The 19,363-nt window shown below is 43.0% G+C and overlaps 5 protein-coding genes across 5 annotated transcripts; 1 reads left to right on the forward strand and 4 right to left on the reverse strand.

The window, feature by feature from the left end:
* Window positions 1-596: 596 nt before the first annotated feature.
* Window positions 597-1,397, reverse strand: Bfra_009742 (uncharacterized protein; the record flags this gene model as incomplete). Its single annotated transcript, XM_037340082.1, has 1 exon — window positions 597-1,397. The coding sequence occupies one exon, from the start codon at window positions 1,395-1,397 to the stop codon at window positions 597-599; it is 801 nt and encodes a 266-aa protein (XP_037189305.1).
* Window positions 1,398-2,179: 782 nt separating this feature from the next.
* Window positions 2,180-2,863, reverse strand: Bfra_009743 (uncharacterized protein; the record flags this gene model as incomplete). Its single annotated transcript, XM_037340083.1, has 2 exons — window positions 2,180-2,546; window positions 2,595-2,863. The coding sequence occupies 2 exons, from the start codon at window positions 2,861-2,863 to the stop codon at window positions 2,180-2,182; spliced, it is 636 nt and encodes a 211-aa protein (XP_037189306.1).
* Window positions 2,864-4,173: 1,310 nt separating this feature from the next.
* Bfra_009744 (putative wd repeat-containing protein) lies at window positions 4,174-13,610 on the reverse strand (the record flags this gene model as incomplete). The annotated part of the gene is made up of 8 exons (XM_037340084.1): window positions 4,174-4,653; window positions 4,711-4,961; window positions 5,012-5,258; window positions 5,307-8,012; window positions 8,069-8,257; window positions 8,321-8,403; window positions 9,799-13,464; window positions 13,520-13,610. The coding sequence occupies 8 exons, from the start codon at window positions 13,608-13,610 to the stop codon at window positions 4,174-4,176; spliced, it is 7,713 nt and encodes a 2,570-aa protein (XP_037189307.1).
* A 782-nt stretch (window positions 13,611-14,392) lies between these two features.
* Bfra_009745 (uncharacterized protein) lies at window positions 14,393-14,924 on the forward strand (the record flags this gene model as incomplete). Its single annotated transcript, XM_037340085.1, has 2 exons — window positions 14,393-14,464; window positions 14,787-14,924. 2 exons carry the CDS (start codon window positions 14,393-14,395, stop codon window positions 14,922-14,924), a joined length of 210 nt encoding a protein of 69 aa, XP_037189308.1.
* A 455-nt stretch (window positions 14,925-15,379) lies between these two features.
* Window positions 15,380-18,754, reverse strand: Bfra_009746 (putative isoleucyl-trna synthetase protein; the record flags this gene model as incomplete). The annotated part of the gene is made up of 4 exons (XM_037340086.1): window positions 15,380-16,464; window positions 16,516-18,217; window positions 18,266-18,614; window positions 18,681-18,754. The coding sequence occupies 4 exons, from the start codon at window positions 18,752-18,754 to the stop codon at window positions 15,380-15,382; spliced, it is 3,210 nt and encodes a 1,069-aa protein (XP_037189309.1).
* Window positions 18,755-19,363: the final 609 nt, after the last annotated feature.

Genomic DNA, 19,363 nt, shown 5'->3' on the forward strand with positions numbered 1-19,363 from the left:
GTATACATTCATATGCCAACATGACTCGAAAAGAGAAGAAAAAGACGTATTCATAGGTTGAAATGTTATAAATATACATTACTCATAGGCTTTCATACCATATAACGAGAGAGAGAGTTGCTCATAATGAAAATACAATGAGTACGGTGTAACGACTATAACACAAATTGGGTTAACATGATTATTGTTCTCAGAATAGGATTATATGTGACTGTCGAATAAGTTCAAAAATACTATTTATTCTAATCTTACTAGCGAGGCCCTTTTCAGAGAGGGCAAAGAATGTCGAATATTGAGGTTAGATGATTCATAGTCTAAAATATGTACTTATTTAGAAGCAATTCGAAAATAGAATTGAAGTGACCACGAAATGATTTTCGAATGACTTTACAAACATCACTTGACAAAAATATTTACAACACTAGAAATAATCGACACATAAGTATCATTCATAGAACTTATATGAGAAGTCATTATCGTAGTATTATTATTATGATTGTAAAATCAGGCAAACTTTTAACCTATTCCATCCATCCTTTATACCAAGCGCAATCCCTATTGCATTTGTGAATGTTCCTTTCGCTATTGTAAGCACTCTAGCTCCTTCGGCTACTACCAGCACGACGAGAACCACGGTGGCTACTGCCACTATTTAGGGTTGCATTTGTATACCCCCGTCCTTGGGATGCGCCAACAGTTGCCACAGGAGCACGTTGCGCTCCTGAACCGTGAGCAGGACTGGAGTTGTGAGATTCATCACCAGTGTAAGAGTCGTCTTGCATCTCGGTTGGATGTTGAGTGTACCCCTGATCTGGCTGGCTAGGATTAGTTCGCGAATGTAGCCACGCTGATGGGTGATTAGTTTGATAAGCGTTAGGGGAAAGTGCTTGATCTGAATGCTGTTGTTCTTGAAGGTATTGAGGTGAGTGTGGAATAAAATAAGCTTGAGTTGATTGGGTTTCAGACTGGGTACCTGGAGGTTCTGATGAATAAGCCTGAGTTTCTTGTATCTGAAATTGAGGGTTTGAATATTGAAGTTGTGGAGTTTGTGTGGGTGGTACATATCCCTCGGGTGCATAAATTCGATCCGGCATTACTGCAAACGCGTATCTCTCATATTCGCATGTTCCGTCCAAGTAGGCCCTTCTACACTCGATGTTGTCATGAATGTGCTCTTCTTTCCAATGTCCATCAGAGCGTTCCGTTGATGCATCACAAGCTCCACAGTGTTTTTTATCATATAATGATCTTGGAACTCGTGGTACTGGCTCATTTCCTGCTGGAATTCCGGATCTTAGCATGCCCATGCCTACGCCGGCGGATATAACAGTAGCGCCGTAGCCTGGGTGACTGAAAGGATTGCCATCACTACTGTAATGACTGCCGTGGTCTGACATATCTTATGCTTTACGGAATAGCAATAATGCAGGAGTTTTTCGTATTGTGCTGGAAATCAAGAATGACTGCCAACGATGTACTGAAATTGATAGATGGGAATGGATGTTCGTATAAGGTATCAGTACTGCTATTTGTTATATGATTCTTTGTATTGGTATAGGTTGCTGACAATTGGATAGATGTCCTCTCGATGTAAGTGCATAGATGTGTAAATGTAGAAGCGGATGCAAAACTACAAAACTCGATTTCAGAAGGAGAGGATGCAGTCCTTTTGTAACCGTTTGAGAGATGGAAATGAGAATTTGGGGTGACTCGAATGTGGAAGAAATGACATACCCATAGGTTGAAATGTTATAAGTAGTTATTACTCATGAGTTTTTATACTGTGTGGCTGCTGAAGAAATTCTAGAAGAGTTAAAATACAATGAGTATAATGAGGTTGCGATTTGAATGAGTATTAACTGCGGGATCTAATCACATATGATTGTCGAGTAAGTGGAACGATATGATTGATCATAATATCTTCTTTAAATTTACTCTAGAGTAACGCGAGAATAGAAGCAAAATGACTATCTAATAATGATGAAATAATTACACACGTCTAGATCACTTGGAAATCCCATTTGCAATTCTGTACATAGACTTCATACGAAAAATCATTGTGATAGTTTATTCTTGCTGTTATACGATTACAAGAAATTCTAAGTCTTTAACTCTATTCTCTTCACTAATCACGAACCCCATCACGCTCGCTAATCTATCCTTCGCTACCACGATCACTCTAGTCTCTTCGCTTATTACCTGCGCGACGATAACCACGACTACCACTACCTCTATACTGGGAGGTAGTTGTATAATCTTGACCTTGAGATGCGCTACTAATTGCCGGATAGTAGTGTACATCTTGAGACACACTATCAGTCGTCGAGGAGTACTGACCACCCTGAGTGGTACCAGTAGTTGTTGCCGGGTAGTAACTTTCAGCTTGAGATGTGCTACTACTCGCTTGTGGGTATAAGGACTGTTGCGTATCGTAGGAGACAGCACCCGCAAGGGCATTATTAGCATAAGCATCATAATCACCGTAATAATCATCATGAGCAGTATTATCACCGTTTGGATCCGATGCCGGTAACGGCGCCGGAATTCTATTCTCATCAGCCTCATAGAACTAATGTTCCTCATTTGTGACATACTTTGGAAACCGACAAGTGTTATTCTGGTAAGCTAACTTACACTCATTACGAAGATGTAAATGCCTTTTCTTCCAATCTTGGGCTCCGTTGGTCGAGGTACCGCATCCTGCACAATACTCAGGATCGTCTAATGCGTTTGGGGGTCGTGCTATTGGCTCGGTACCAGGCGCATAGCCGGATGTTAGCATACGTATGCCTATGTTGGCGGATGTAACAGTGGTATTGTAGTTTGGGTGATCTTGGGGACGGCCGGTGGGACGATGTTCCATGGGTTTGAATGTGGAGAATATGGAAAGAGGAGTAGGGAGCAGGGAGTTTCGAATAAGTTTAGACAGAAAATGATTGGCAGCAACGTTGCAAGGTTTTATATGTGTAACTGAATGTATGTATCCTCAATGTGGAAAGTTTAAACACTAAAATCATACGTTTGATGCTGTGTATCTTCGATATAGAAGTAGATGAATGCAACTCAGCAGGGCTCATTTCCGAAAGAGCCGAGCCCAGCCCTTTTATGTCCATTTAGGAACTGTAAACAGATACCAACAATGACTCGAATATAGAAGAAAAGAACATATTCATATATAGAATGTATTAGATACACATGATTCATAAGTCTGGACTCCATATGACTACAAAAATCGCGAGAAAAGAAGGAGAAAAGAAGATCCGCAGGTCAGAATATACCTCAACAGACTCCCAAAGAAGTAAAAGAATAGCAAAATTACAATAATCATGATGCAAAAGAGGGATATATGACTCTCACACCTACATCCCTTTCAAATTCACCACACAGTGACTCCAAATCTTCAAAAAATGTGGCTTGAGAATGACTTGCGAATAACTATAAATAGCATATATCACTCAAAAAGCCCATCTATTGTATCAAAACCTCTACATATGAATATTGTTTATAGACTCCGCGTGGAAAGTGAGTGATGGTGTATAATTGCAGTCATATAATCAGAAGGGTATGGGATCATGGCTGTACACGCGACCTCTAGAATCATGCATACTACGCACGACTTAAATAATGAGTATAGAGTATCGAGTATTATTGAAAACTGATCTTACGCTTTATGGAGATACAGATTCATCAATTAATCTCGCTGAATGACTCCGGAGAAAAGCTGGAGTGTACCTAGAAACTGAAAATTCTCAAAATAGCTCAATACAAACAAGTAAAGTACATTTCCCCATGACGAACTAGCATCGATCATGTTGAATAAAAGTTTCATATCCACTACAATACTCTAACAGCTAGCCTACGCACCATTGAATACTGCACTGCACAATCGGCCTACGAGACCAATGAGATCATACCCCCCCGAATCCAGGTCCGGCATCAAACCACAGCATTAATCAACAATAAGATATAGACACTCAAATCATATTACCATATATTGCTCCCATACGCTATGCATGCGCGATGTACCTTGCGCTCCTAATTGTCCATCCAACCCCAAGAACTCGCCCATCTTAAAGACCAGATCTGGTAGGGTATGTAATACATAGTAGAACTAAAAATAAAACGCCATTCACAAAATACCCTCCTTAACCGTTGCCCCTGGATTTTCACCACCTAAAACCCGAAACTATCCAACAAGCTGTTTGCCTCCGGTTCCTCAAAGACTGTTGGCGGTGGCTTATGGGTTTGTTGTCCCTTTGGCATGTCTTTCTCATCCCCGGCCGCAGAACCCATACCAATTCCACTAGCCGGTAAGTCTGCCACCACCAGCGAGCTTCTCCTCCTCAGCATCTTTCTCGGATTAATTTCGCCATCAAAACTCTTGAAATCTGGTTTAGTCGGAAGAAGGAACTCCCAATTCCTAACCAAATCTAATGCTAACAAATCACAACCCATCCGATCATACAACCTGGAATTATGTAATACGAAAGCCCATTCGACTTTTGGTGTTACTTTTGAGGCACCACGTAGGGTTTGCAGAGTTTTTTGTCGAAGCTGTGAGTACAGAACTACGAGAGCGGGGTCGTCAGTTAGGAAGAGTTTGGCATTGAGATCTGGTGATTGAGGGGTTTCGAGGAGTGTGTAGACCGGAGACTAGAGAAGTGGCATTAGTACTGTAGGAAATCTTTGAGAAAGAAGAGAGGCTCTCACAATTAAAGCTCGCACGGCCATATCACGACGATGTAACATCCAGAAAGCCCATGATGCAAGCCAACGGTTGCCTTCTTGAGCAGCTAACGGTAAAACCTTTTCTTCGAGAAGTTCTTTGAGAACGGGTCCATGCTCTCCTTCATACACACGAGTGACTGCTATGGCCAATTGAAGATCCTTGAGTTGGCTCAAAATCACGTTGACAGCATCTTTCAGGCAATCGGCCAACAAGAAGAAAGCGGCAGCATATTCTGATTATGGTTAGCAATACTGAATAAGACAAGCCCAGTGCATTACTCACCAAATCGACGCTTCCCAAGTAAAGCATATGCATTCTTCATTGCAGCAGTTCTCCACTTCTTTTCCGAGAAATTATTTGCTAGAAGTCTTGTGGTAGCACCTTGTTCACGGTTCCACGCAGCCATACGCCATAGACCTTGTAGTACCGCCTTTTTCTTGAGAGCAAGATAGTACAAACTACAATCTATGGGATTTTTGAGATCACTCTTCGTATATTCATTCCGAGCGATGACTTCAAATTGAGCTTTCTGTTTTTTGTTAGCTTCCTTGAGTTTGGAGACAGAATATTTACATACCAGAGCATTTGCATCCGTCATCCACATAAAGATACCACTTTCTCGTGCATGTTCCCAAAGCATTCTTCCATGGAATTGTCGTGATACCATATCGGCCAGAATATCCTGACTGTTACTATGATATGCCCAATTGATCTCCCTCCAAGAAAGACTAAGTTCGTTCGCACGGCCACGACGTAAAACATGTTGTCTGAAGAATAACATAAATCTTGCGGCATTATCATCCATTGATCTACGTTGACGCTCAACTATAGCTACGCATTCAACGATATCAGCCAGATGAATTTGCTCCTGCCTCGAAAGTTGAGGTAGAGCAATCTGTGTCAATTTCTCGGTTATAGCAGCCGCAACACTCTCTGTGACTGTTTCCACCTCATTTTCTTCGGAGAAGCCATCGAATGTAGACTTGATTCCTTTACTAGCTGAAGGTGCGTTTTCCGAGCTGATATAGAAATCTTCTATGTTCATCCCCAGGTGGGAGTCGATTGGTTCACCCTCAATATAATATTTAAGAATCTTATATAGTGCCAATAGAATATGCTGAACTAATAAATTCTTTCCGGCAAGGATGTACTGGCTCAGGAATTGTGGATGATAAACTGGGAGTGGGCCGTTCAACCTTGAAACGATATCGAAGAGGTCCCAAGGAGTTTTACGAGGCGGTAGAAAAGTTGATGCTGACGAGTCAACCTCCTTATCATAAACAAATAACTGGTTACCAGCACCAACGATGAAGTTGCCACCTCCTAACCAAGTCGAATCACCAATCGGATGGGGTGTCAAATCTCGGATATTGACTTCTCGGATTGCGGCCCATGCTGGCCCTTTGTTCAGATAATCATATCGCATTTGAGCCAATAATATAACGCGGTAACGGAAACCAACAGCCAGAATCGATTGATCGTCAGGCGTTGAAGTCCAGTCCAAATCTTGAATAGTATCCTGGGATTCATAATCCTGAGAATACTCAAGTCGTGCACCTCTGACGTCCCAAATGGTCAATTCCGATCTACTTGAGTTCACAAGTGCAGCTTTCCTGATGGAGCTCCCACTAGCTAAAGCAGGCTCGCTAATACCTGTATCTACTGAACAAGTCTGTAGCCAGTCAACCGTTTCTTTTTCGATGTCAATTCGGGCGGTCCAAGATCTTAACAGTCCAGAATGCGTGTACGAAATTGCAATATCTCTTGCAAAAGTATCTAAGAATCCCGAGATAACCGGAGGGGATCCAGCTGGATCCACTGGTAGAACATAGGCTAAATCGTCATCGTTTCCAAGGCCAAATTGACAAAATTCGCGAATGGAAGCTTCTTGATGGTATCCATTGACTTGAGCACTTACTCTTCTTTGGGGTAATCTGACCTCCCATACAATACCCTTCATCTTTGAAGTAATGGTAGCAACATGAGCAACAGGACCCTCCTTATTAACCTCCGGTAGCATGAGAATACACAAAGGTTTGCCTATGATCGAAAACTTACAATCTGCTAGTTTGACCGCTGCGGATTGTCTAGTATCCCATAGGGTGATGTGATCGTGGTGTAAATAAATCACGAAGTTTCCCTTTCTCATGACGCATATCCTATGGACGTGTTCAGATTGCGTGATAATACTTTGACGGAATACTGAAGTTCCACCTGCATGTTCCATATGCTTCCAAACTATACTTTCGTTGCCATCTGTTCGCGAAACGACTGCTCGTCCACTGACATTACGCACGATCTTCTTGATGGCAGCTGAATGACCTGTCCATAAAGCTTTCGATTTGAATCGATGTAACCTCGGTGAAGGGTCAAATAAGTTGGCTACGTCAGCTTCGAAAAACTCAATTTTCCCATCAAAATGGTGGACTAGAACATTTAGATTACCACCAGAGTGGTTGCAGAAATTATAAAGCTGAACATAGCTTGCATCATCGCCCAGTTCCGCTGGCAACCCTAATTCCAGACCATCAACATGTGCAATGTTGAAAATGTTCGTCGGTTGTTTCGTTTTAGACCCAATATTCTCCAGTCCCCATGCAGAAAGGTGTCCATGTTCATCTAGTACGACGCAAATTTCCGGATTTCGATTTGCAACTTCGATCAAATGTGCCAGGGCGTGGTCCTCTTTCGAGTCGGTCGCTGCTCTCTCTTGCACTGCATGTTCCGTGGCAACCGTAAAATCTCTCCCATCAATGATAAATGCGAATCGTAATTTCGACACCTTTTCCCCGTCCAATCCTCTCGGTTGTATAGATTCCTGTAAATCGATCTGTCCCCAAAGTTGTAGACTCTGTAGCGAATGCACATCCGTAGGTGCCCAAATCCTTAGCAAATTGTCCGCGCACACTGTATATAGCACATTATCAATGGTTTGGTCGATATGAAACGGTCTTCTCCAGTGCATATTCGTGACTGCCCGCAGATGTGGTAGGTAGGTAAAATCAAATCTGGAGTCGTCGTTCCCAAATGATAATCTCCTCCATATCTTCACAAACCTGTCGTATTTTCCACTAGAGGCAATGAACGCCGAATCGTAAGAGAAGTTTGCGAACTTTACCGGATTCGCAAGTTGTTGTTTCCAAACCACTACTGGCGCATCGATTGTTGAATACAAAGTAAGCCACGAGCTCCCCACCAACAACTCTTCCGATATTCCCCATGATAATGTGTTCGCTGTGTCAATCCCGCTCTCATCAATCGAAATGCTATGTTGCAAAGACCACTAGATATATTTAGCGCCGCATCTTAAGAGGCTAGTTGTGGTTGTGTAATGGTTACCTTTAGCACCCCTTCATCTTGACCATATGGTTTGTAAATCCGGACATTAGATCCCGCACACGTTGCTATCTTCCCACTACTTTCATCCAGCGCAATAGCTTCGAGTTGAGTGTCGTCATCATCGTATATCGTTTGTAGGATCGCGTCTGCGCCGGTAAGTATAACAAACGCATTTCCCGTAATGTAGGCCTGCGCATGACGTTAGCAAGAAATAAAACTATACAATATGCCCGGAACATCATTGCAACTCACTATTAGCCTCCTGTCGTTCCAATAACCAGTACAGACAGCTTGAAGCTTGGCCTGTGCCTTTCCAGGAAGCACTGCTCTCATACCTATTTATCAGAGCGCATTCCGGAGCATATTTCCAGTAAGTAACACAAATAAGTCTCTCAATATGGGTAGTTTTCAATGGCAAAGAGTAAAAGGAGTCGAAAAACAATTAAGTTTGTTGGTGAAGAGGATTCCCAATTATTGTAGCTGGAATTGATGTCTCGGTCAATAGATAGTGCGGTTCCGTACAAGAAATCAGCAGGATGACGATGATCACCCTGCTTCTTACATACACTAACGATACGCGACTCGGGGAAAAGGAGGTCGAACATCATACGGTAACGCTCATCACCTCGCAAAATCTAAGATCACCATTTATTTTATCATCAGATTCTTTCCGGATCGGTTTGAAATTCGAAAGTATATAAAATGTCAAACTAAGGCTATAAACTATCAGGAAATAATTTAATTCATATTATTACTTAATAGTTAAGTAGAAATGTAGAAAGGTCCGATTGACAAAATCATAGAGACCCCTCGACCTTGAGATTGGATCCGAGTACCTGACTATTATGCTTAAACAATGCTGTTAGACCCTGGATTGTAAGTACGGCTATGTGTCTACATGATCTAAGAATAGCAACTCTGAAAAAAGAAATCCCTCTCCATACTTACAACAACGGTCTTTTGGTGGTGATCAACGCGTAGTACAAGTTCTGAGAATGTTCCTCGCTTGAATATCATCTGATGAGGGGGCACATCTTCGAGTTCCGTTAGAAATCTAAAATTAACCTCTTTTCTGTCGGCCTGTGTCTCGAACATTGGGATATACTCGCCTGATGTACCTAAGTGGGTTCGTTGACTTTACCACTGTTCAAAAGTTTCCAGGAATGAACAAATGAACAAATCTACACAGTCAAATTGGATTGGGACAAAATAGGTGGAGTATCACAAAATGGCATTTTCGATTCAGAGAAGTATACCTAGATCAGGGGCATGCGATCGCACACATAGTTTTAGAGCCCTAACTGGCGCCGTTTTGGCAATGTCTCTTCAGATACTAGGGGGAATACTGAGTAGAATAACAATAGAACGAAATGATATTTACATACCATCGCCTATACTACTCTCCAAAGACTGGAAACAGAGTTAGATTCATATATATCACAACCATACGAACGTTTGCAGCATTACAAACAGATCTATCCAAATTTGATGATATATGTAATCTTGCTACGTCACGTCATAAATTTCACAAGTTTCACTTTGGTATTGGGAAGAATGTTTTCTTTAATACTTAATTATTGATATCTAATCTATTCCAATCGTCCCATTCCATTCCAACCATTCATAGGGGGGGGTATCTATACTTTAACCAAAAACGCCATCTTAAAAATTCCACCTTTTGTCATTCCAGCGTAATCATTCCCTGATGCTCTTGAACTCGCTGAACCTACTCCTGATCGGAGCAGTTCTGGGGGTTTGCAATGTCCCTCTGGCACTTGTAGATTGATAACGTACAGATGCAGCAACTCTTCTTCGAGAGGGTGTAGCCATGTATCCAGGAGTTATTGGATTCAAGACAGCCGGCCTCTTCTCAACAGCCGATCGCTTCTCGTAAAGCCTTCGTGAAATTTCATCCATCTCAACTTCATCTCCAAAATCTGACCAATTCTCTGCTGTCTCAGTTCCAGGAGGTGTGCCATCCTCAACGATTGGTCGCTGATTCGCAGTTCGCTTTTGCCAGTGATGAAGCATCTTTCTCTGTCCCCTTCTTGTGCTCCTATCGTGCACTTCCTTTGCAGTATTCGCCCTGGCTTTTGCTTGAATCGCCTTCAATCTCCATTTTCGAAGCGCCTCGGATTGATTATGCTCCTGGTGGTCAAGTGTTGCCTCGATATTCAACACTTGTAATGACTCGGTGCGATCCTTCCATCTATTGAAAAATTTCCTCATGACCATCTCTTTCCAAAGGGGTTCATATTCGGCTACTTCATCCGTTCGAGCTCTCCATTGGTCAAACTTGTCCATACCTATGATGTATGTTTTACCTTGGGCGAACTGGCCAGCCTGCTCATTCAGTGCCATTTTCTCTTGCGCCTTGGCGTGCCAACAAGAAAGCCATCTTCTTCCAATAGCGTATTTTCTGTTTCTTCGAACTTTAATGTATGCTTGTTTGCGCTTTTCTCGTTTCGACTTGAATGTTGCGTCTCGCCACGCATACAAAGCCGTCCTCATTAGGAAGAATTTTCTGCATCCGCGAGCGGTCTTATTATCTATGGCGATTTTCTTGGCCTTCTCGCGCATAGAGTCGAAACATTCACCTAGAATTCGTGGAGCTTGAAGTTCCGTCGCTTGGGCTTCAAAATCGGCCTTTTCGTCCATTCTTGCATACCAGCATTTAAGGACAGATGTTGCTAGGTTTGTGTTGTCGTATCGTCGAGCCGTCTCTTCGCGTTCCCAGCGTCTGCTTCGTGTATCTTGAGCCCTATCGAACCAGACTTCCAAGCATGCAAACTTAATATCTTCCTCCCTCCGTGCCTTTGCACCTTTTAATTTTGTCTGTAATTCCCAGATTTTGAAGGCTTTGGCTACAGCGCGGCCTTCTGAAATGGCCTGTGATATCTTCGCCCTGGTCTGATGTCGCCATTTAGTAAATGCTTCACGGAGGATCTTGGCACGATCGATCTCCGCAGCTTGTTTCTCTTTCTCGGCACGTTTTTTCCAACTATGCAAAGCGCCTTTGAGTACACCTGCATTGTGGCCATCCTGTACCCTTCTTCTAGCAGGGGCTGTCTGAGCTTCGCGGTGCCATTTCTGCATAGAATCGGCTTTTTTCTTCGTTTCGGCTATAAACTCGGCTTCCTGACTAAGTGCAACTTGTTTTACTGTCTTTTGTTTCCAAGTTTTCATGGTTTTCTCGACCGCCTTCAGTAGATTCTCGTCATCTGCAAGCTGAGTGGCTTCGGCCACAGCTTGTGCCTTTTCTACCCATGTCGACAAAGCCCGTTGCTTACTCCTTTGCTCGACTCCCTTGGAAAAATCTTTTACCTTTTTCTTCTCGGCCATCTTTGAAAAGACTCGCTCAAGCATGTTGCACTTGTCAACTTCAGCAGCTTCCAATTCATCCACTTCGATTTTCTCCTTCTTTGCTTTCCATTTGCCGAGGAATTTTTTCAGTTGGACTTGTCGAGCTTTTTCCTCGCCCAGCTGAACTTTCTCCTCACTCTCCTTCGTGTGAGACTTCCAGGCCTTGAAAGTGCGTGACCTCATCATTTGTCTCTCTGCGGCTTTTGTGGCTTCAACTTTGTCTCGAGCTATCGCCAACCAATGGGTGAAAGCCTTCTCCTTGAGGTGATCATTTCTGCACGACACGGCTCTTAATCCGATCCTTGCAAATTTCTTTCCCTTCGCCCGGAATTTCTGCTCAAATTCTAATTCAGCTCTCTCGGCTTCCAATTCGGCCAGACGCGCTTTTTCGGAATCTTTCTGAGCTTTATAAAGCTTTGCTTGTTGAGCTTCATATATGTTTTGTTCATGAAGTCTCTGCTCAGCCTCCAATTGAGCCTGATAAGCAAGTTTTTGCTTCTCTTGTTCGTCAAGGCGTTGTTGTTGCTGCGCCTGAGCTTCTAGAAGTAGCTTTTGTGCCTTTTTAGCACGGATTTTTTCCAGCCAGCCAGACAGTGCTTGCTCCTTCAGAGCGTTGTTGTTGTTCTTCATTGCGACAGCTTTCGGTTCAGCTTTTTTGGGTTCCAATTGAGCTTGTCGGGCAAGTTGTTGCTTCTCTTGCTCTTCTTGAAAGTGTTGTTCTTCATGAAGTCGTTGCTCTTCTTCAAGACGTTGCTCTTCCTGACGACGTTGTTGTTGCGCCTGGGCTTCCAGTAGCAAGCGTTGAAATTTTTTGGCGCGAGCTCTTTCGAGCCAGCCAGACAAGGCCTGTTCTTTCAAGGCGCCGGTGTCGTGCTTCACAGCTACAGCATTCAGCTTCGCTTTTCGTTCTAGACGTTCTCTTGCTTGGTCTCGCCATGAAAGTAGCTTTCTGATCACCAAATCATGAAGATAATGTTCCCTGATGATTTTCGCTTTTTTGTTTTGTTTGATTACATGTCGAACCCATGGGTTGTTTAAATCGAATACTTCACTCGCATCATAGAATTCCTCGTCGTCCTCTTCCTCTTCTAACTCCTCAAATGAGTCATGAAATTGCTCTTCGCCATCTTCGTCGTCAGATTCGAGCTCCTCAATCTTTTGCTCCTCTACTTCTTGTTCTTCGGCCTTTTGCGCTTCATCTTCCTCAGCTTCCGAAGGGGTGGTCAACTCATCGCTGACGTCTTGATATTCGTATGTGGTGTTGTTTATGGGAATGCGACCAGGTGGACGACCCCTTGAAGCACCTCTCTCTGGGTGTCGATTAATTGAGCGAATGCTACCATGTGCAGAAATCGATCTGCTCTGACTGCGAGGCGACCCATCCTCACTGGCTTCAAGCCAATTTCTAACGTTGTTTAGTCCACGTTCTTCGCGCCCTTTTTGGGTGGTTCTAGGTGGTTGTGGTGTAGGTTCTGGGATAGGTTCCGGTGATGGTGCGCGAGTAGCTTCCGAAATGAAGCTCTTCAGTTCATTTAATTTTGCGGGCGTGGCAGGCCCAAGAGGTAGAGGGGAGACTGATTTATTCCTTTTATGTTTTGGCTCCTGTGGTGGAGCTCGTGCCTGAGCTGCAATCCCCAGATCCAAGACGCCTGTCTCTGAATTGCGTCGTGGTAGTGGTGATTCATTCTCATCGTTATAGAGAGTGTCGCTTTCTTTATTATCCGCGACATCTTGAGAAGCAGCTTTGTTACTTCGTAGATAGTCGTGTGTATTGTAATCGAATTCGAGCGTAATGCCTCGTTTGGCCAAACATTCTTCGAATTTGTCGAAGAGTGTGCCGGTGGGTTCTCCAGTGACGCCGATTTTGAATATAAATCTGAAGTATCGACTGTCATGGTCGGGATGAATTCCAAGATCAGGTAGGAATTCATAGTATGCTCTGGCGAGTGCTAATGTGGGGAGTCTATCCTTTGGAGGTAGAGTGGGTAAGATATGTTGTGCGCGAACAACGATATCGTGTAAAATAACCAAATCTATGAAACATGTTAGCATTAATCAATGCGCATGTTCAATTGAATTGAAACACACCATCATCAGTATAATAAGGTTCATCAGTGGTGGTTGTCCAACTGTATGATTGACCGCCGTCATAAAGGGACGGAAGTGACAAAGGAGACATGGGACCTTATCAAAAGGGCATATAGGTGGGAAAGTAGGATTGTTATAATTTGTACATACAGTATCGCGTCTTGGCGATAAAACAGCAGTCAAAAGCGAAAAAAGGGGAAAGAAAGGTACAGCAGGGATATACAGCAATTAAACTGGGAATGAGAATGAGAATTGGAATTGCAAAATTTCTTTGAAGCTTTTGATATCTGAATTTGTGAATGTACGACGCGGGCTGAAGGGAGGAACATGATTTCGCGACTTTGGGTGATGGGAAGTATGAAATGGAATTGTCGGACGCGACGAGAATAAAGTTTACCGGTCGAATTTTGGTGCTGAAGCTTTCTGGCGCTAATCGAAGCTAAGTGACCCTGTATTTGAAGCTACATCTAGCGAACTTTGACGACCGTACTTGTGATTGGGTCGATAACATGTCTTATCGTGGTGACTAATCATCGGATCTATCGAAATCGAAATCCGTCTTTTTGACTTCTATTCGTAGCATCATGTACTAATGAATTATCATACTACACGCTGGTTGGTATCTGAACTCTATCAATACAAATTATAGTTTTTAGTCTTCACTACAACATCACTCATATCAATCACCAATTGAACCACCATATCAGGTGTACCTTTCCCAAATACCAGTAGAAGCTCACGTGCTTCTTATTATTAGTCTTCACTAACAAATACCTAAGTACTGGTGCCTCGCTACTTTCTTGCCTCACTCACCAGCCACTCAACCGCTATCACCGTCACCAAATACAAAATAATTCTATATCCTCACAAACCATGCCTCCACGAACAACTCAAATAAGACCAATTGAGAAATTTGCACAAGCCGTTGCCAAATGCTCTACAGAGGTACGTTTTGATTTGGCTCTTCTTCTAACTTTGATCCCGCTTCACATGATTCGCCTTTCAACATCCAACCCGCTTCAAACCCTACCCCTCCATACATACATACATTGTTCGCCTCTATAACCTCCCCATTATTGGCCCCCATCCATCCATCCATCCATCCATCCATCCATCCATCCATCCACCCATCATATATTCATCCCCTACCTTTATCCTTCCCGATGTTAATCGCCTTAATACCTTGCACCTTTAAGCTTTCGCCTCCACAACCCATTACTGTCCTTCCCATTACCGCCTCCTCAAAAACTGACAACCCCAATCATAGGCCTCCCTATACGGCAAATGCATAGTAGCCGATTACAATTCTGTTCACAAAGACAAATGTCTTACTGAATTCATGAGATTGAAAGATTGTTATTTGGTAAGTGTATTCAACTCATATTTTCACCAGTACTGTTCGTGACTTACAATTACCTATTCAGATTGCCGCGAAGAAGAAGTAGAGGAGATTTGTTCATCTATTTCTTAAAGAGGAAATTTAATTCATTCAAAAGCCGTGTACTGTCTGTCGTCTTGTTCAACTAAAATGTGTACTTTTTGCATCACTGTATGTGAAGTTTTATGTCGTAATTTTGAATGTATTCAAAGCAAAGTTTGGTATGTACACAGCGGATTATCACGTTGCCGTCCCCTTTCAGTGTCTCAAGCAATTGAGATTATTCTAAACGCATTCTTAAGTTCTCAGTAACTTTCACGTTTTCATGAACATATTCTTTTGCCTAATTTCGCGAATTCATGAAATAGACAGATCCTATGCAATGACCCTCGTGCTTTCATGAAAAGAGGTGTTTGTAAGCTAGAAAGATAGATATCTAGAATGTCTGTTTATACCCGAAATTTTTTCTATGGAATATCAAATCATAACTTCAACAGTCTGAGTGAAAAGGTAGCTTTTTGGATCTCCTGTTCCTCTTCCAGAATGACACTCTCTTCTGCTGCACTTCCTTCTGCTTCGTTCAAAGGCCTTCTCAATGCTTTCTCAATGGCCTGTGCTTGACTAGTAAAAGCTTCACGTAGACCAATGCTCGAAGGATCTTCCAAGACCTTGTACTCCATCTTAATATCATCCGTTGGTTGAAGACCAGCCTTCTTGCGTAATCTTTGTACACGATTTATGATCTCGCGGCCCAATGCTTCATCTGCAAGATCTGCATGGAGTTCAACATCTAAGATAGTAAGAACATCCTCATCTGTATTGGTCTCGAGGTTCTTGGAAGATTCATCATCCTTAAGACCTCGCTTGACAACCAAATCACCCTCTTCGAGCTTGATACCATCGACAACAATTGATTTCTCTAACACGTAATTGTGAACTTGCTCACTAGTCAATCCTGGCAAAGCCTTCTTGACCTTCTGAACTTCCTTCTTCAACTTCTTTCCAAGAACTGGCCAATCAGCATTAACACTGTATTGTACGTTGTACTTCGCTTCGTCCGAGGTGAGGATAAGTTCTCTGATATTGAGCTCCTCGGTAATGTAGCTTTCTAAGGAACGGACATCTTCAAGGTAAACTGGGTCGTGATGGATGACAATCAGAGTTTTCAGAGGGGTCTTGAGACCAATTGTGCGGCGTTCTCTGGAAACTCTGCCCAACTCAATAACACGTTGCATGCGACCTACACGACGCTCAACCTCTACATCAAAGAGTTCCTCTCTCACATCTGGGAAAGCCAAGAAGTGTACACTTCGTGGATCCTCAGCTTGCAGCTCCTTGGGAATGTGAGGCAACAGACGTTGATAAATGTTGTCTGTAAGGAATGGTGTGAATGGAGCAAGTCCTCTTGTTAGAGTGAAAAGGACTTCGAAGAGAGTGTTAAGTGCGTGCTTAGTGTCGTTTAGACCAGATTCACCCTTCAGACGTCTACGATTGAAACGAATGTACCAATTTGTGGTGTTATCAATGAGATCCAGTAATCTGGGAACGACAGTGTAAAGACGGTAACCTGAGTTTATTAGTTATCACTCACAGAAGAAATTGTGAAGGATCGACTCACCTGCCATCTCCTGATTGACAAACTTCAGAAGACTCTGACAACTAGCAAGAATCCATCGATCCATAACATTGGTGTTAGTAGCTTCGGCAGTAGGATCGAATACATAATCAACGTTCTCCATCTTCTTGAGCAATGCTACCTGCCCTTCGAAAAACTTGTAACTGTTCCACAGAGGCAAAAGAACCTTGCTCACAACTTCCTTGACTCCAGCTTCCTTGAAACGCAATGGCTCAGCTCTTACAACTGGGGAATTGATGAGATACAAACGCAAAGCATCAGAACCATATTTGTCCATGACAATGCCAGGATCAGGATAATTCTTCAAGCGCTTTGACATCTTCTTGCCGTCTTCTGCAAGTACGATTCCATTGACAACACAGTTCTTAAAAGGCGAAACGCCGAATAAATGTGTGCCCAAGACAAGAAGGGTGTAGAACCATCCTCTAGTTTGATCAAGACCTTCCGCAATGAAATCACCAGGGAAAGATTGCTCAAATTTATCCTTGTTCTCGAATGGGTAATGTTGACTGGCATATGGCATACTGCCAGACTCAAACCAACAATCAAAGACTTCCTCAATACGTTTGAGTTGGCCTTTACCCATTTTACTTGGAATGGTGATGTGATCAATCTTATCTCTGTGGAGGTCGGTAATTTCGCCTTCATAACCACTGAGCTCCTTCAACTCTGCGATACTGCTGATGCATACCTTCTCTTCATAGTCGTCGCTGACCCAGATTGGGATAGGAGTTCCCCAATATCTATTTCTCGAAACATTCCAGTCACGGGCATTTTCGATCCAACTAGCGAAACGCTTTTCCTTGACAAAAGATGGAGTCCAGTGCGAGCCTTCAATATTCTTCAACATATCAGGAACAATTTCGGGAATTCTGATGAACCAAGAAGGAACAACTCGGTAGATCAATGGGGTGTCTGATCGCGGACACATAGGATAACTATGCTTGATAGAGGATTCGACAACTAGACGCCCGGTTCCCTTCAGATATTTAATGATGGCTTTGTCGGCTGCTTTAACATGAAGACCTGCAAAATCCCGAACTTGCTCAGTGAAGTGACCGGTCTCATTGATTGGACATGGAGCTGGTCGCTGCTCGTTGATGATACCGGCTTCCATTGCGACATTGTAATCTTCCTCTCCAAAAGCTGGTGCTTGATGAACAATACCAACACCACTGTCGTCGGTGACATACGCAGCGTTCAAGACCCTGAAGCCATGCTCCTTGAATTCATCATAGAAATAGTCGAAAAGCGGCTCATATTGCCAACCAAGCATATCTTTACCCTTGATCTTTTCCACAATCTTGAACTTGGCTTTCTTAGGGTCCTTGTATAGTGTACCGAGTAATTTCTCCAACAAGATATAGTTCTTTCCCGAGGCTTCGTCGTGAATTTTGACGTACTCGAAATCTGGATGCGCGGCTAAACCAGTGTGCGATGGAAGTGTCCAAGGAGTGGTTGTCCATGCCAAGAGACACGTTGAGGGGTCCTTCAATAAAGGGAAAGATACGACAACTGCAGGATCAGTGACATCTTGGTAATTTTGATTTGCTTCGAAATTACTCAAAGCTGTGGTGAGAACTGTCGAGTATGGCATAACTCGGTAGCCTTGGTAGACAGATCCCTTCTTGAAGATTTCACTAAATACCCACCACTCTGATTCCATGAATTTGGGGTCCATTGTCTAAGATTGTCAGCTTGAAGATGCCAATCCGCTTCTATAGAGACCTACCTTGTAGTCATTATCAAAATCGATCCAGCGGCCTAGTCGGTCGATTGTCGTGCGCCATTCCGACGAATATCGCATAACAATAGCTCTACACTCTTCATTGTATTTTGCCAGTCCCATCTTCATGACAGCATCCTTTCCAGAAATACCAAACTTTTTGTCAATTTCGTGTTCAATCGGCAAGCCGTGTGTGTCCCATCCGAAACGTCTCTCGACATGGTAGCCCTTCATTGACCAATACCGAGGGATGATATCCTTGATGGTAGATGCGAGTAAGTGACCATAATGTGGTAAACCAGTCGCGAAAGGAGGTCCATCATAAAAGGTATATCGAGGCTTTCCCTCAGAAAGTCTATAATCAAAATAAACAATGTCAGGACATATTGATTTTGTTTACATTTGTTGCAGGTTGACTTACTCGAGTTGTCGCTCGAAAGCGTTAATCTCCTTCCACTTTCTGAGAACTTCTTCTTCCTCTTTTGGGAAATCCATATTTGCTTGTGTTTGAGTTATGGAAAGTCTCAAGAATGTTAGAAGGAGTTTCCTGTGGATATAAATTTGGCGGGGTCGAAACGAGGGCGGGCACCGAATTTCGTGTGAGTCAAAATTGATTGTCACTTAACCAATCAAAGCTGGTGGCATCGAGGCTGTCAGTCAGCCTTGCGTAACACCAGGCGCTAAACCTTCTAATGTCCAAATGCCTCACCATGCAATTCATCGCCGTAACTATTGATTCGAACCCTTCCAAAATGGGCGGCAAGTAATCACATCAGACGGCTCGGTTTGTTGCATGATTTTTATTTATTCAATCAAGATCTGCTCATTCATCATGTTAGTAATCATGATACATGGAATCCGAATTCAGCCTGTGGTAGTTCTCAGGTCACGAATCCAACCAGTATGACTGATTTGAAAGGCATAATATCCTGAGATGGTCCACCAAGGCGTTCCTTTCTTCTTCCCAAGGGTATTTGGTATCTCGTCCTGTTCTGCTACGGATTGTCATACCCTGCCTTCCAGATAGGTAGTTTCTGATCACATTTCATTCTTCCAAGCTTCAGCTGCACATAAACACACGCCAAGTATTAATTTGGTGATATT

The sequence above is a fragment of the Botrytis fragariae genome (assembly GCF_013461495.1).
Source record: "Botrytis fragariae strain BVB16 chromosome Unknown tig00000163, whole genome shotgun sequence".
Classification (NCBI taxonomy): Eukaryota; Fungi; Ascomycota; class Leotiomycetes; order Helotiales; family Sclerotiniaceae; genus Botrytis; species Botrytis fragariae.